General features: G+C 41.9%; 1 protein-coding gene across 3 annotated transcripts in view; it reads left to right on the forward strand.

Moving 5' to 3' along the window:
* Positions 1–16,236, forward strand: part of LOC110169789 (tetratricopeptide repeat protein 28) — a 127,258-nt gene extending 111,022 nt beyond the window's left edge. For 2 of the 3 annotated variants that reach the window (XM_055161652.1, XM_055161654.1), the window contains 16 exons: positions 2,133–2,242; positions 4,341–4,470; positions 4,774–4,992; positions 6,173–6,332; positions 7,941–8,081; positions 10,348–10,492; positions 10,634–10,813; positions 10,921–11,453; positions 11,605–11,852; positions 12,017–12,141; positions 12,222–12,453; positions 12,559–12,635; positions 13,030–13,053; positions 13,559–13,688; positions 13,773–13,880; positions 13,983–16,236. In XM_055161652.1, the coding sequence (XP_055017627.1) occupies positions 2,133–2,242; positions 4,341–4,470; positions 4,774–4,992; positions 6,173–6,332; positions 7,941–8,081; positions 10,348–10,492; positions 10,634–10,813; positions 10,921–11,453; positions 11,605–11,852; positions 12,017–12,141; positions 12,222–12,453; positions 12,559–12,635; positions 13,030–13,053; positions 13,559–13,688; positions 13,773–13,880; positions 13,983–15,562 (4,142 nt within the window). In that variant the 3' untranslated portion in view covers positions 15,563–16,236. The remainder of the gene's footprint in view (positions 1–2,132; positions 2,243–4,340; positions 4,471–4,773; positions 4,993–6,172; positions 6,333–7,940; positions 8,082–10,347; positions 10,493–10,633; positions 10,814–10,920; positions 11,454–11,604; positions 11,853–12,016; positions 12,142–12,221; positions 12,454–12,558; positions 12,636–13,029; positions 13,054–13,558; positions 13,689–13,772; positions 13,881–13,982) is intronic. The other variant, XM_055161653.1, reaches the window with a different exon arrangement.
* Positions 16,237–16,525: the final 289 nt, after the last annotated feature.

Consider the following 16,525-nt stretch of genomic DNA (forward strand, 5'->3'; position numbering starts at 1 on the left):
TTGTGCTTTAGGGAACTACAAGTAATGGGGCAGTAGTGGTCACAAAGCCATTTTTATGCTAATTACACAGTGATCTAACAATTGGTGACATTTGGCAATTGATTTATGCAATTTACTCTATAGATTGCTTAAACTAAAGGGAATTATTGTGATGATATGCTCTGCAGTCAGAATACTGTTGTGTATTTATGCACTTTAAAAATACATCTTAGAACAAAAGACACAGCACTATATCTATGTGGCTTGGAAAATTGCATCTCGGTCTACATCTGTAATTAAATTAACCAGCAAACCGTGTTCTGTGTTAAAATATAACAGCTTTCATGTTATGTTATGTTTATTCAAACAAATTAATTAAATATATCATGTATTACTTTACCCTTACCTGCACCAAATATAAATGGCTGGGAAAAAGGTTGGCAGCATTCTACTCAGATGGTCAGATCAAAGAATTGTGTTGTTCTGTGTCACTGGTGCAAATACATGTGAACTTTCTGTGTGTGGCTGTGTGTATGTGTGTGTATGTAATACTAGTGTCTGAAGCACAGGGTGCATGGGCCTGAGGGGCTGCAGCTGTCAGGCACCTTTAAAGTGTTCTCTAGTTGCTCTTCAGGGTGCAGCCAGCCACAGCCATATCCTTGTGTCAGCTGCTGCTACGTGCCTGCGGGGGGCACCAAAGGCAGACCAAATGACAGTGACAGACAATGAATGATACAGGGACCAGAACAGAAGGGATGAGAGAGTCTGGAAGAGACGGATAGATGAAGAAAATGGCAGGTGGGCGGTAGCAGTAGGTTGGGATTGGCACAGGTCATAATTCAAGTGTATTATTTCACTGTCATCAGGAGAATAGAGAAAACATAGAGTTAGTTGACACCCAGCTTGATCATGAGGAACTATCAGAGCACAGCTTGGAGGGAGAGGTATGTGTAGATGAAAGACTGAGCTGATTCTGAGACATGCAGAGGGTGAGACTGTCAAAGAATGAAAAGGATAATTTAGATCTGTTTCCTCACTCTTGCTGCAGCACCTAATGAGCCCTAAGCAGTGCTGAGCCTTCGCAAGTGCTGCCACCACAGTTAAGATGAAACAGGTAGAGCAGAAGGGGGTGGCTGGAGAGAGGAGTAAGAGAGGATGGAGAGAGGAGAGGAGTCATGTGGAGAGAGGAGCGAGCACACACAGGCTGTGGGAGGGTGTATGCTCAGATAAGATACAAGGGGAGGCTGAGGCAGGCTTCAAAGATGCATGGCTACACAGTGGCCGTGGAGGAGTCATGAAGTCTCAGGTTGGCTAGTATGTTGCAGGCTGTCCAGGGTCACGTTCTCTGTTCTTGGCTTATCTGCCCCAGCCACAGAATATTTTTCCATGAACATTGGGGAAAAAGCAGAATCAGGTTAACAAGACCATTTTCTGCCTCCTTTACCTAAACCATGCTCTGACTCCTTCCTCATACAAGCAGTGAACAGAGCAGACCAGCAAATGAGCAAGCCATGACTTAGTAAGAAACTGCAGGTCACTTGCAGTTAGCACCTTATAGGTGATATGTGACCCAGCAGCTGTTGTTTCCTTTTCTGCATCATTTTCTGAAGTGGCATTTTCATGTCAGTAATTGTTTGGAGTCAAGCAGTCAGCAGCAGGTGGCAGGCCTCAGAGCTCTCTACAGTATATCTAAATATGAGAACATGTAGAGGCGCTGGTGGTGCTTGACTGAACATAAAGGTTATCTTATTCACTACAGCATTTATATCGGGCTTTGCTTTGGGAATCCGGTCTAAGCTCTAATTGCTTAATGATTGTGTTTGCAAATATTTGTATGCTTCTTAATTATATTGGGAGAGTTCTTTTATGTAAGCAGTAGGAGTGTGTTTGTTTGCACAGCCAGTCAATCCTTAGCATTGATTGCTATGCAATCTGATTAGTGCTCAAACAGCCTCACTCCATGGCACAAGTGTATGCTTTGGACCTGGTCTGTGTGGAATTCTACAGCAGAGGCCAACTCTCCTAACCTGTTCACTGTGAGAACATGAGTGCCATGCTACGCGTACATCTGTTATTCTGAATGATACTACCAGTCTGCCTGCATGGAGTAGTTTTGACTCTCTCTCATCTGCTCATTCCTGCTCCTCTGACAGGCCTCCGGCTCGCAGAACAGCTGGCCCGACGCGAAGATGAGGCCAAGATTCGCCATCGTCTCGGGCTCTCACTGTGGGCCAGTGGGAACCTGGAGGAGGCCCAACATCAGGTCTGCTGCATCATACTCTTCTATATTCCTTCAAATTAATGTGTAATAAATAATTTAGTCTTTACTCAGTTGTTTCCTTAGATTGATGTAAAAGGAAGCTGATTCTAGTCTTCAACATCATATGTTTAATAACACTGCTGCAATGTTTAGCACCATAGTGGGGAGTGGTGTCTGCAGTGGTTTGTAGTGGTCTATTTAGTGGGCCTGCACATGTGACTCTTATAATAATATTAATAAACATTATATAATTATTTATTTACTCATTATTCCTGAATATGAGTGAAAAGTAACCAGACACAGACCTGCACGTGTATCTGCAGGGATATTACTGTGTTGTTGTCATTAATAATTTCTGTTACACATCTTTGGAACAAAGATACTTTTCCTGTAATAGTTTTAGATTATTCTTGATTTTTTTTTTTTTTCATCGCCATGTTTTCCTTTATATATTCTCTGCATGTAGCTTATAGCCTTTAGGTTAAACCAGTGCTGCCAAAGGCCACACATGTCCGCTGTGTATAAACCTATAATGTTTATTCATAAGACACTTGCTGCTATAGACAAACTTGGTTAAGGGTGTGCCATGCTTCAAATCTAATTTGTATTGGGCCAAATTAGGATTCATACAGCATCCATAGGTCTGGAATGAGAGTGCTTGACCCCATGTTTCCTGTTTCTCATTCTTGTAAACCAAATTGTGCTACAATCCCTGAGTACTCAGCCACAGACTGACGTGCTGTGATTCTAATCAGCTATTTGAAAAGCACTTACATCCACAGAGCACAAATCAATAAATGGTTACTTAAATATCAACAGTCTAGATAAAGCAGCTTACCTTTGATATCATCTGTCAGAGAGGATAAGCTTATGGAGGAAGGATATTTTACAAAAATCATTAGACTTATGTGTATATCTAGTTCCACCCGCCTCAAGTGTGACACTGACATTCACTTAACCTGTCAGATAAAAGCCTTGTTAGTGTCAGAGCTGGTAAAACATGAGCTCCCATACTGCATGCAGAGCAGCTGCAGACTATGACACATTCTACCTGTACAACAGCCAAGCAAGTCACTGCACACACAGCACATTTATGATGGTTTCCCTTTCATCTTAGCCAAAGGGTCAGGCCAGAGGAAAGGCATTGGGAGAAATTAGTTTCACTCTTATAGGGGTGTCTGCAAGCCTTACAGATTAAACTAACTCTGCTGCAATCAGCTCTGCACCCTATCAGCAGAATCAGGCTGGGACCAGGAACTCTCTCTCCACAGCACTAATGCAGCCCGCTCCCACATCCTTCGCTGAGCTCCCCTCTCCCCATTCCCTCTCTCTGACACACTTTCCTCTATGACCTTGGTACACACCCGACATGGCTCGTGTATGCCATAGTCCTCTCTATACTTCACATACAAATGCATAGAGCTCATTTTGTTTATGCAAATATTCTGTGTGTGAAGATGGTGAAGCTGCTGGCTCCAAACTCCTGGAGAGGGACTCTGTAGCCTTCCATTCAGTCAACAGGGCTTCTCTAAGCACAGGGAGAAGGGATCAATAAGAGCTCATGAATCAGCACTTCTGACCTGCATTGCTACTCCAGACAGCAACACTGCAACTCCACTTACAGCTCTTTTCCTCTCAATCCAATCTGTGTCTCCAAGCAGGACACTATTGGTACAGTCAGGACCTTTGAGTTGAAATAGCACCTATTTCTACAGACCCTGTCTGCTCTGGGTGCTCTGGTAATGCCTCAGCTTCCCACTACCTATTTCCATGTCAAAGCAAACTAAAGCAGAGGTGAGAACTCCTTATATAGGAAGGCGATTCATTGCTATAGTGTCTCCAGTGTAGACCAAGACCTGATTAAAAATGGCCATTCTGACTTCTCTGTTTCATCAGGTAGTTACTACCACCACCTAGTGGAAAAATGTCTCTTCTCAGTCTGTCACAATAAAATCTGTTTTTTTTTTTAAATGGACCGTTTGTTTTCACTAATTTTAGTGATAACATTTTGTGTCAACACTGATATCAAGATATTTTAAGCCTAAAGGACACAGACAGTTCTTCATGTAATAACATATGTCTAAACACTTTTTTCCTTTAGCTTTACCGGGCATCAGCACTCTTTGAGACGATTCGCCATGAAGCTCAGCATAGTACAGACTACAAGCTGTCTCTGTTCGATCTGCAGACCTCCTGTTACCAAGCACTCCAGAGGGTCCTTGTGAGCCTAGGTATGCACACACAATTATAATTTTTCTGGAGTTAAGCCATGGGACATATTACACACCTGACAGAGATGGCCACATCTCAGAAAACAATGTCTCCTTTTATGGGGCTCAAGGGCTCACTGAATATTTGATGAGTATGAAGATTATGTTAATTATCTGTGATGGTTGTTACTGTTACTTTGTCTTTTCTTATATTTTAATGAGACTGATCTGTTACATAATATGCCCATTATATGCTCAAGGTGTTAAAAAAGCCACAGCTGGTTGGCACATAGTCAGTGTTAACAATAGCACTGTGCTCCTTAGGCCATCATGACGAGGCACTGGCCGTGGCAGAGCGGGGTCGAACACGCGCCTTTGCTGATCTCTTGGTGGAGAGGCAGACCGGTCAGCAGGACTCTGACCCTTACACCCCAGTGACAGTTGAACACATCCTGGACACTGTGAACAGCCAGAGGGCCCTGGTGCTCTACTTCTCCATGGCCGCCGGCTACCTTTACAGCTGGTTGCTAGCTCCAGGAGCAGGTTGGTGCAATCCTGAGATTCTCTTGAAATGTTTATTTAATTAATTTACTCAGTTAACAGTCTCTGCTTTAACTAATTCTAAACATTATCTTGCTGAAAATGCATGGAACAATTTCTAGTTAAATGAATTGGAAAAACTGTCATTTAGACTGTAGTGTGTTTGTATCACAGAAAGCAGCATTTTCACCTGCTGCCCTGTGCTTGGCTTCTCACCCCACAAGGCATCTCCTAGTGAAGCTAGTCAAGAGTGATATCGTCAAACCACATCTTCACACCTACCAACAGGGAAACACTATTCTTCAACACACTGTCAACATAAAGTTTCAGTCTCTTTTCCTCTAAATCAAGATTTAGTGTCAACTATATGCTGGGGCCTTTTAAATGAGAGATTGCTCTGTCTCCATGTGATTTGGAGCAAAATTAAGAAGGGAGATGATTTTTTATGATGAGAAAAGTTTTATTATTTATGTTTAGGAAACTTATATGGAAAGCAGTTTTAAAATTTTAAATAAGACAAGAAGATCATGTTCCATTAAATGCAATTGCTATAAAAAGCCAATTTTCTCAATGAGTTAATTTTGGAGTAATTGTATTAAAATGACCTAAATGAATGAATGAATGTATGAATACATAATGAATGAAACATATACTACCTCATGTCAGAGCAGGAGTACCTGATATTCAAACCATGCAAGGAAAAAGTAAGTATTTAAACCAACTTACACTTTGGCATGTTGTTAGTTTTCACATGCAAGAACTTTTTGGGTGCGTATACAGCTTTTGAATGAAATATAAAATATACTTAGCACTCAGACATACTATGTACTCAGCATGGATCTACAAACACAGCTTGTCCTCCATCTCCCGGTGCGTTATTGCCCTCCCCTTTCTGATGTTCTCGCACACAACCAAGCTCTCTTGGCGGGCAGCAGATGGCACAGACAGTCTAGTTTTATCTTTTATTGAACGTTATTTGTTTTATTCATTTTACTCCACAGATGCACTACCACACATGGTTTCATGCTCATAGCCTTCCCTTGAAATGATCCAATAATCCCCCCTGTTGTGAGTCAGCTCAGGGAATGCATTAGAAAAGGAGCCACAGCAAATCGTTTTATTTTCTTTAGCGTTCACTTTATAAATCTGATGGTTATTTGATGGGACCTCTTACTCTCCACAGGCATCCTGAAGTTTCATGAGGTGTACCTGGGGGAAGGCGTATCAGAAGGAGGTTCTGACTTCCAGGATGGAGGTGGCAGTGGTATGGTCAGTGGGTCTTCACTGGAGCAGCACATTGCCAGTGCTCGCGAAGCTCTTGGAGTTGAATCCTATTATAGCAGGTAAGGTGGATAAGGATAAGTTACATGGTCTACGGTAGTGCTTTAAATATAATAGAGCAGTTCTTTAGAAATAATAGAGTTTTACAGTAATTGATGAGTGCACCTAATTCATCACTTGTAAATATAAAATGAAGTCTTAACACAAGAGTTGGTGAGGCAAGACTTGGTATGTTACACGTGTGCAGTAGGTGGGAAGCAAAAATTGTTATTTTATCATTCTGAGTGTGTGCATAAGAGAGTGTTATTCTGCCCCATTGCATCTTATGATGACAGACCTCCGCTACCTGACCAAGTATTCAGCTCTGCTCCCGGTGAGAAGAAATGATACGGAATAATGGCTCTTTGAATGGTCAAATTGTTGAACAGAAAACATGACAAGTAAAAGAAAAACGAATGAAAATGCCTTACAAAAACGATACGGTGAAGAAAATTGATATAGGAGCAAAAATCAATGTTTCTCTTTATATTAAATGTGTTTTTCCATCAAAGAAACCCAGGCTGGTGTAGTGAGGCACAACACAAAATACATAATATTAGAAACACTGAGACGCATCAGTACAAGTGCACCCTCTGGCTACATGTTTACTGTAGGTCTCCTTTCACTAGTTGGTGTTTGATTCAGGGTGCCCAGCTGGTCTGCCCAGTGCCAGTCCCTGCCACCCGAGCAGCTTGGACCTCCTGCCCCATTACCAGCTCATTTACTACTCCAATGGGAAACTGCTCACAAGCCATTGCGCCTGGATGGGCACAATATGGCACCACTTACCAGTCTATTCATTCTGCAGAGTGAGGGGAGAGGCAGGAATTCAGCAGACGGAAAATGAATGGAGATGCAACTGAATTAAGTAGCAGGAGATGCAGCATATTCTTTTTAATGTATATTTTACACTGAGAGGGGAGTTTAGAAAAAAGGACTAGCATTAAGCAAGTACTCTGCCTATTCACAGGAAGAATTGTGACAGAGAGATTGCATCTTGTGAGTTTAGTAAGGCATGAAGAATACAGAAACTAGTATTAAATTGTCTTTGTTTATTTGGGTTTTTTTTCAAGATGATACATTTTATGTGGATAACCGTTTCAGACTACTTACACCAAATGTGCCACTAACCTCACAAGGATTTTATAGCATATTGTTTTACCTATGAATGGTGGATAAATGAGACATTTGAAAAATCATATCAGTATTTTCAAATAACATTGGTAGTATGTCTTTCTCTCAGATTGCTTCTTGTTTTGTTTTTTTTGTCATACTGTTGTATATTTTTTTATTTATTGCATAATAATGTGCCAGTATTTTATTTTCAAATACAAAATGTGCTTTGGAGTGTTTGGTTCTGTGACTGTGTTATTTGGTGGGGGTGGCTGACTTTCTTCTTATATCATCACAGCCTTGAATAGACTTTTAAAGTAATCTTACCAATTTGGGGAAAATAGGCCAAGCGAGTGTGGGTTGAACAGTGTGCCTTTTTGCATTATGAGCAAAGCTGTATTTTATCCACTGTAAAACATTGTAAGTCTGTCTATTGTCTGTTTCCTTTTCTTTTTTCTTGCCAGCATTTCTTGTCTCTCACTCCCTTCTTGTTTTTTTTTTCTCGTATTTTTCCTTAGAGGGTGTTCAAGTAGTGAAACTGAAAGTGAAGCTGGAGATTTATTGGACCAACAGTTTGAGGAGCTAAACAACAAACTTAATTCTGTGACCGATCCAACTGGCTTTCTTCGCATGGTGTCCAGAAACAACTTGTTCAACAGGTAAATATAGACTTAATTGTCCAACATCACAAAGACAAACATGCAAGAGACACACAGCACAATTTTAAAAACCAATACATGCATATACATAAATATGGCATTCATAGTGTTGTGGTTCATCTGTGCAAGGAGATTTTCCCTTTGTTTAGCCAGTGCCAAGGCTGCATGCGAATCCCCCTTATTAAACAGAGCCAAGCTGCTAAAGCCCTTATCAAATGCCTTCTCCAATGGGGCTTTTGTCTGTGTGCTGTGATAGTTGTGCAGATTCACTGTGCGTGTTTATGGCAAGATGTCAGGCATTTTTCAGTTATTCCAAAATAATATTAAATGTTATTATAGAAGATCATGATTAATATATTTCTGATTGCGTATGTACGTTCATTTATTCTGTATGTGCTAGGGTCAGATTTCCTTGTCCTCGTCCACAGTTGAGCTGTTCTTTGATGAGAGGGTAATTCCAGATTTAATTGTGTCTTGGTGCTCATTAAGCCTCTTTAATGGGCTGCCGGTAATAATCCGCTCATTCTTTTGGGATTTAAAACTTTAAAATTTTTCTCATGGTAAGTGGTTAATAGGGTATCGACTTTCTATATGTAAAGGCAACATAGAAGATTTTAAAATATTTCAGGGTTTTTATGTCAACACTCAGCATGTCCCCCATTAGAGCTCTTTTTGGACTAAGGCGGCTTTGGGGCATTCTGCATTTTATAACTATTCAAGACAATTCTCAGATTTACATATATTTATATTTGTGCAATTAATATTTTTGCTCTGGTTATGCTGCAGAACTATGTAGTTGTGAGTCCTCTTTTGGGTGTATAATCAGTCTCACTATGTGGCTTGTTGCTACCTATAGAAAGTGTCCTTGCCTAAACACCCATAGATATTTTGCTGTGGTGACCAGTGAATAAAACAGTCTAAAGCTAGGGATGAATATTTTTTAGATTTTTTTTTTTTTGATATTCATAAGTAATGTGCAGTTGAAAAAAATCAAGCTTCAGTCCATAGTGTACATCTAAACACAACCAGGAGCATAAACTGTGCTCACGAGACTTCAATCAATTACTTAATAACTGCCACACATTTCAGAACATGAGACCAAAGAGGTCAAATTCTTGGTCTGTAATTGAGAGTTATTACAAGCAAATGCTCTAATTGCAGTGATATATTCTACAAAACTGTTTCTTAAAGGGATTAAAAGGTGATAATAGAAGTTACCTCATCTTCTAATCCTGTGGTAATTGAATAATATTTGTTATATTGACAACATAATCAGATTGAGGGAGATGTATTTGTCACTAAGGATTTGCACAGCATGCTATGCTGACTTACATTTTGTAGTTAATTAGGCATCATTATCTCCAGTTGGTAAAACACAGGTTGGAGATTAGCATAGTAGAGACTCTTCACTATTGTAACATTTACGTCGAACAAATCACTACAGACAGCCACTAAATTCAATCTTCACCTTGTGCCCCAGTGTCTCTCATCCTTTCTTTGGATTGTTTCCTTTGCACTTGACACAGTTCTTTTCTCCATCTTCCTGTCATCTTAACAATTGATGGTTGTTTTCCCAAAGCGACCCATGTCAGGCCAGGGAGAGACTGGGAGTGTTGGGGGACTGGAGGGAAGCCAGTGGCCTGGGGCTTGCAGAGGGGCAGGATAGATGTCTGTTGGCTTGAGCCCGGAAGACCACTCTGGCTGCTGGAACAGATGGAGCGTTGTGAGCATAGTAGCCAGAAACTTGAACTCTGTGTCCCCACAGCACCATAGGCTTTACCCCTGAGGCCAATTTAGCATTTGTCATTTTTCAGGGGCTTGTGATTTGCAGGAAGATGTAGATCTTTTAAGGAATGCCATTAAAATGTCGCCCTTGCTTTGCTATATTCTTAATAACGCTCCTGAATGTTGTAGTGGCTGAGAATATTACTGCAGTTTACAAAATGCAATACTGCCATCTGGTGGAACACATTATGTATAGCTTGTGTCTATGTTACCTGTAGTGTAGTTTTAGTGCCAATTTTGACAAATCAGTCTGTTTTCACATAAATATGTTGCTTCAGATAAAAATTTTGGGTGCCTGTATATTCATATCATTTGTATAATGACAGCAATGTAAAACAAATAGGCTATTTGTTAAATGTTCTTTTCTGTCATTTAAAATAAATGCATTCTTATATGTATATGTCAACTCATCTACAATATCTCAAGTAGAAATTATGTATATGCACAATCTTGATACAGTTTTTTTTTTCTTTTTTAACAGAAGTTGTCAAAGTATGACCAGCCTGTTCAGTAACACCATGTCTCCCACCAAAGATGGCAGCTCAACCCTGCCACGTCGTGCCAGCAATCTAAGCAAGCCTCCTCTCAGAGCTCTTTATGATTTACTCATCGCACCTATGGAGGGGGTGAGTACTGTGTGCATGGGTCATTGGTTGCCTATGTTCACCCAACTGTATGGGAGAAAACAAATTCAATTAGAAGAAATAGATTTCCATCTACTGGAGGTATACATGAAGTGTCTAATCTGGTCTATTTTGGCTGGTCAGGGCTTGATGCACTCAAGTGGGCCCGTTGGCAGACATCGGCAGTTGGTGATGGTGCTTGAGGGAGAGCTTTATCTCATTCCTTTTGCTCTGCTCAAAGGAAGTTCTTCTAATGAATACCTATATGAGCGCTTTAGCCTTATAGCTGTTCCCTCTATCCATGGCCTTGGAACAAGCTTAAAGGTTAGAAACAAATGTAATTGTGTAACAAAATTAATTGCATAACAAAATCATTGTACGTAGTTTTGCATATTTGTGATTGTCTAACATGTCTTGTCTTGTGTGTCTAGTCTCACTGTCGGCGTCTTGGATCAGCTCCTTGTGGAGGTGTATCTATGGCTGCAGTAGTGGGAAACCCAAGGCTCCCTTCTCCTGTGATGGATCGCTGGTTGTGGGGACCCATGCCTTCTGCAGAAGAAGAGGCTCTGATGGTAGCAGAGCTGCTTGGCTGCCATCCTCTGGCTGGTTCCTCTGCCACCAAAGAGAGGGTCATGAGTGCTCTCACCCAGGCTGAGTGTGCCCACTTTGCTACTCATATCTCTTGGAAATTAGCAGCATTGGTACTAACCCCAAATCCAGAAAGTGTTTCATCTGGTGCGAGTGGGAATGTTGGGACGATTGGAAGAGGAGCAGGTGGCAGGAGAGGCAGCAGTAGCAGAGGTAGAAAAGGCTCTGTTGGAAGTGGGTACACCATCCCAGAGACTCTGCAAGATGACAGCAGTGACGTGGAGAGTATTTGTGACAGTCCACCTCTTCAGGAGTTCCTGCTCACTGCAGCTGACATCTTAAACCTAAGACTGCCTGTCAAGCTTGTGGTGCTCGGGTAAGTGTTTGTTGTACATAATTTTGTATATGCCTAATTTAGCTATTTTAACACTTAATAATAAATATGCATACACATGTTTACTGTCATGAGATAACATTGCTACTTACTAATGCTGGTACACTGTTTGTGATTGTGTGGGGTTCTCCAGGTCTTACCAGGAGTCTAGCTGTAAAGTGACTGCAGATGGTGTGGTTGGACTGACCAGGGCCTTCCTGGCAGCTGGAGCTCAGTGTGTGCTTGTCTCTCTGTGGCCTGTGCCTGTTGCAGCCTCTAAAGTATTTGTCCATGCTTTCTACACTGCCCTTCTTAACGGGACCAAGGCGAGTGCTGCTCTGGCAGATGCCATGAAGACTGTCCAAAGTAGCAAGCAGTATTCACACCCCTCTAATTGGGCAGGTCAGTTACATTTATGACACACTTACTCTGTATGGATATTCTCTGTATAGAAGATACATAAATCTTTGCAAATATGATAGATTATTCAATATGTGGTGTGACTGCAACTACAAAACACAAACTGGAAGCCTGTTCAATTATTGATGATATTTTGAACTGTTTAGGGTATATGCTCATTGGAAATGATGTGAAGCTCAACAGCCCATCTTCTCTGATTGGCCAAGCTTTAGCAGAAATTCTGCAGTATCCTGATCGAGCACGAGATGCACTAAGAGTTTTACTGCATTTGGTGAGATGCTGTGACCAGTGCATACAGACACCAAAAATGTAACATCCACCTTGAAACTATTATTTTCTGTGCCACTATAGGTGGAAAAATCTCTTCAGAGGATACAGAATGGCCAGCGTAACTCGATGTACACATCACAGCAGAGTGTGGAGAACAAGGTGGGGGGTGTCCCTGGATGGCAGTCTCTGTTGACAGCTGTAGGCTTCCGTCTTGACTCAGCAGGCACTGGTTTCCCTGCAGCAGTCTTCTTCCCCACCGCTGACCCAGGAGACAGGCTTCAGCAGTGCAGTAACACATTACAGTCACTACTAGGTAAGTGCATGTGACAGCTGCTCTACACCAACTTTGTCACTACCATGTTATGCATACTTTTCACAAATCAGTGTTGTTTACTTTTCTTGTAACTTTTGCCTGCAGGGCTACCACCCCCAGCTCTGCAAGCTTTGTGTAAACTCATAACAGCATCAGAGGCTGGAGAGCAGCTAATTAACCGGGTAGGTCTTTTCAACCCCAATTTAAATGTCACATATACATCTACAACACTTTCACTCACAGTATTTTACATCAGAAGATTATACCAACAAACATGTGCTCTGTAATGCTCATGTCGTCACGTTTTGTTTGCAAGCACTTAGTAAATCCTTGCCACAATGTTTCTGTTGATCTCTTTAACACTAACTCGTGATATTAGATGAAAATAATGCTTCTGAAGTTTATCCCCAGCTACACATGGCATGTGACTTACAAGTGTTGAGTTTCACAATGTCCGTTATGCTTTATTGTTAGTTGGATCATGTCTGGATTGAACCATTTATTTGTAGGGAATGATCTGTATGCATGTAATTAAAGTCCTTTTCTCATTTCCTGCTCCCAATGTGAACTCTAAAGGCTGTTAAAAATATGGTGGCAATGGTAAGTGTGCTTTCACAAACCTCTCTCTAACTAATGTTTAACTTGCTGTACCATTAACACGTATGAATCATATTCTAGAAATTAGCTGGCTCATGTTGTTCTTCTGTTCTTTTTTTGGTTATTATTGTATGTCTTTATTTCTGCTGCTACTACTTTCTCATATCTAGGATTAGTCAAACTAGGGTTCATTGGAGGTTAGAGGGAAAGTATGACGTAAAAGTAGCCTCTGTTGAGCAGTACTTAGTAATGACTAGAACCTGCTTTTACATTCTTAGCTGTTACATCACTGTGACAGAGATTTCTTTGTTTCCAGTCATAAAATCCCCACACAATGTATCAAGTGTGCTCTGAGGCCACTCTGAAACCCCACCTCCTTCCAAACTCAACTAGTCCAGAAAATATTTTTGTCTGGATAATTAAAATGTATCTGTTTATAATAATACAAATTTTACATTTTGAAGCAGTGAGCAGTTTGTCTGATTCTTCCTGCTCTTCTGCTCTTTAGCTCCACCAAGTGCTGGTTCAACTTCAGACTGGGGAAAAGGAGCAGGATTTCTCCCTCTTACCCATTCAAGTGTCCATTAGTGTGCAGCTATGGAGACTTCCAGGATGTCATGAATTTCTTGCTGCTCTTGGTAGGTCACCATACTTGTAACATAGTCAATTTTAACTTGTTAATAATTATAGTGTCTTGTTCCTCCTCTTGTCTTGTTGTTCAGGATTTGACTTATGTGAGGTAGGCCAAGAAGAAGTCATCTTGAAGACAGGCAAATTAGCCAACCGCCGCACCTTGCACTTTGCTCTCCAGTCTCTGCTGGCTCTCTTTGGTGTGTACTTGCAGTTTTTGGGTTGTGTTTATTCATAATGCTACATATAGTGCTAGACTACTGTGCATGAAATCTGAATATTTTCTCTGTCTCTTGCTGTAGACTCCACTGAATTACCTAAGCGCTTGAGTTTGGACAGCTCGTCTTCCCTGGAGTCTCTGGCCTCAGCTCAGTCTGTGTCCAATCCTTTGCCATTGGGATATTCCAGCCTCCCATTTTCTCCGAGTTGCCTGGACAGTCAGGCCTCAGATGCCATTTCTGTGTATAGCCTCAGCTCTGTTGCATCTTCTATGAGCTTTGCTTCCAAATCAGACTGTGACTTTCTTGCACATCGGCAGCGTGGTGGTGCCACAGCATATTATTCTGCCCACAAGCATCACATCCCTCGGAGTCGCTCCTCTCCTCATGGGGCAGCCGCCTCTGTAGCTGGAGCCCGAGGAGACGAGGAGGAGTATGAAGGCTTCTCTATTATTAGCAGTGAACCTCTGGGAAGCCACTGCGACTCTCTGCCATTGCCACCAGGGCACAGCCAGCGCCACAGAGGGGGCCGTGGGCTAAGTGCCTCCAGCGGAGCTGGGCGGGGCTATACTGTGTCAGTGTCATCCAGAGGTAGTGTGAGCACCCCCACATCCCCTGTAAAGACCAGCCTCGTGCCCAGCCCAAACTCCCCCTTCCAGAAGGTGAGCAAAGCGAACACCTCTGATACAGGGGAGTCAGACCAGTCTAGCACTGAGACTGACAGCACTGTCAAGTCTCAGGAAGAAAAGGCTGTCCCTTTAGATCCTCAGGAACTGGCCCAGAAGATTTTAGAGGAAACCCACACCCACCTCAGGGCAGTGGGGAGCCTCCAGCGGGTCAGGCCAGAGGGTGCGACATCAGGAGTAACTGCAGCACGCAGCAGCGCCTTCCGCTCTTCTGAAACTAGTGCTTTCAGCCGTCCAAACAGTAGTGCGAGTGGTCGTGCTCACTCATCTCCCAGGCCAAAACCTCCCTCCCGTTCCTCCTCCCTACAAAAGATAAGCTCTGGCTATAACAGCCCTGCTGTCTCTGAGTCTTCTCAAAAGGAGGGCAGTCATCCATCACCCACATTGGACAGTAGTGCACAATTCAAACTAAAATATCCAAGCTCCCCTTATAGTGGTCACATCTCTCGTTCCCCTAGTAACATCTCCCCCAGTTCTGGTCACCAGTCTCCAGCTGGCAGTGCTCCGTCCCCGGCTCTGTCCTACTCCTCCACAGGGTCGGCATGCTCCACATCCGCAGATGCCCCAGACTTGGATCGACTAAGAAGAGGAGTCATTGATGAGAAAGTTCAGGCTATACACAATCTAAAAACCTTTTGGACAAATGCTTCAGGCCAGCAGCAACCTCTGGGTCCTCTCAGAGCTGTGCACAGTGCGTCTGGACCCCTGACATCTGCCAGTCGAGATGTACTCAACCTCCTAAACCTGTCCCCACGCCACTGCTCGCCCAGCGAGACATCCGACAGCCTGGAGCTGCGAGATTTAGAAGGGAGCAACAAAAACTCTTCCAATGGACACTGCTCCAACCCTAGAAAAGTATCCCCCTCTCCCACTATTTCAACTAGCAGTAGCCCTGGGGCTCGCTCATTTCGACTACCTGCTGGTAATGGATACAAGTTCCTGTCACCTGGAAGATTTTTCCCTTCTTCTAAATGCTGAACTTTTGAAATGGTCCTATGCTTTTATGAATGACTTAAGCAGGAGCAGGAGGATTTGGTTTGGTCCATGAAGGATTTGCTGGTCATTGAGCATGACCCTGCATAGGCACATGAATGCTTTCCAGAGTGTGTTTTCTTTGTGCCCGTAACACTGTAAATGGCAATGAGAAATACTCAATGACCTGATACTGTGTTTGTGTTATAACTGTGTGTCAGGTAAATGTAAATGCCATTTGGTATTTTCACAGAAAATCTTTGCTGTTTGTGTGGGCCAAGATGCAACAACTCTGACTGGTTTCCTTTATGTTATGTTGTTTTTAAATTTTATTGTAATTGCTATTATTGTTTGTTATTATTATTAATATAAAAATATTTTGTTTTGTAAATTAATTACAGTGTTTCACAATCAGTAATAAGCGTTTTTATAATATAAAAAATAAGCAAACCTGCACCCTGTAAATTCAATAGTGGGGGGATAATTCATATTTTATATTGAAATCAAACAGGCATTTTGCCTGGTTTCTTTGTGAATTGCGTGTCTGCTTTGAAGCATGGATTATCTTGCTAATCACTGTTAAGTATAATGTATAAGTTTTTTGCCCATGTTTTTTTAGAGTTAAATGGAAGTTTCATTACAACCATCTGTTGTTTACCAGTAAACTGTTTCAATAAAAATCATGTTTGCTTGTTTGTTTAGTTGACTCTTTAGGTGGTGCCTTTCAGGTTTTGATAGCTTTCATTTCACTGCTGTAAGTGGCATCCTGAATATACATTAGGCCTAATTTTACAAACACAAATCTCATTTCGCCTGACAATTTCTTTAAAATATGTGGGGCCTCAGATGTAGACTACTCATTGGTAATCCTATCCATTCTCATTAATTACCATAGCCTCTCAATTTATGACCATGACATTTCTGACCTATGGTCATGAGCTCTGGGTAGTGACCGAAAGGACGAGATCG

The sequence above is a fragment of the Boleophthalmus pectinirostris genome, unplaced genomic scaffold, assembly GCF_026225935.1.
Source record: "Boleophthalmus pectinirostris isolate CB_2022bp ecotype Guang Dong unplaced genomic scaffold, ASM2622593v1 HiC_scaffold_4, whole genome shotgun sequence".
Classification (NCBI taxonomy): Eukaryota; Metazoa; Chordata; class Actinopteri; order Gobiiformes; family Gobiidae; genus Boleophthalmus; species Boleophthalmus pectinirostris.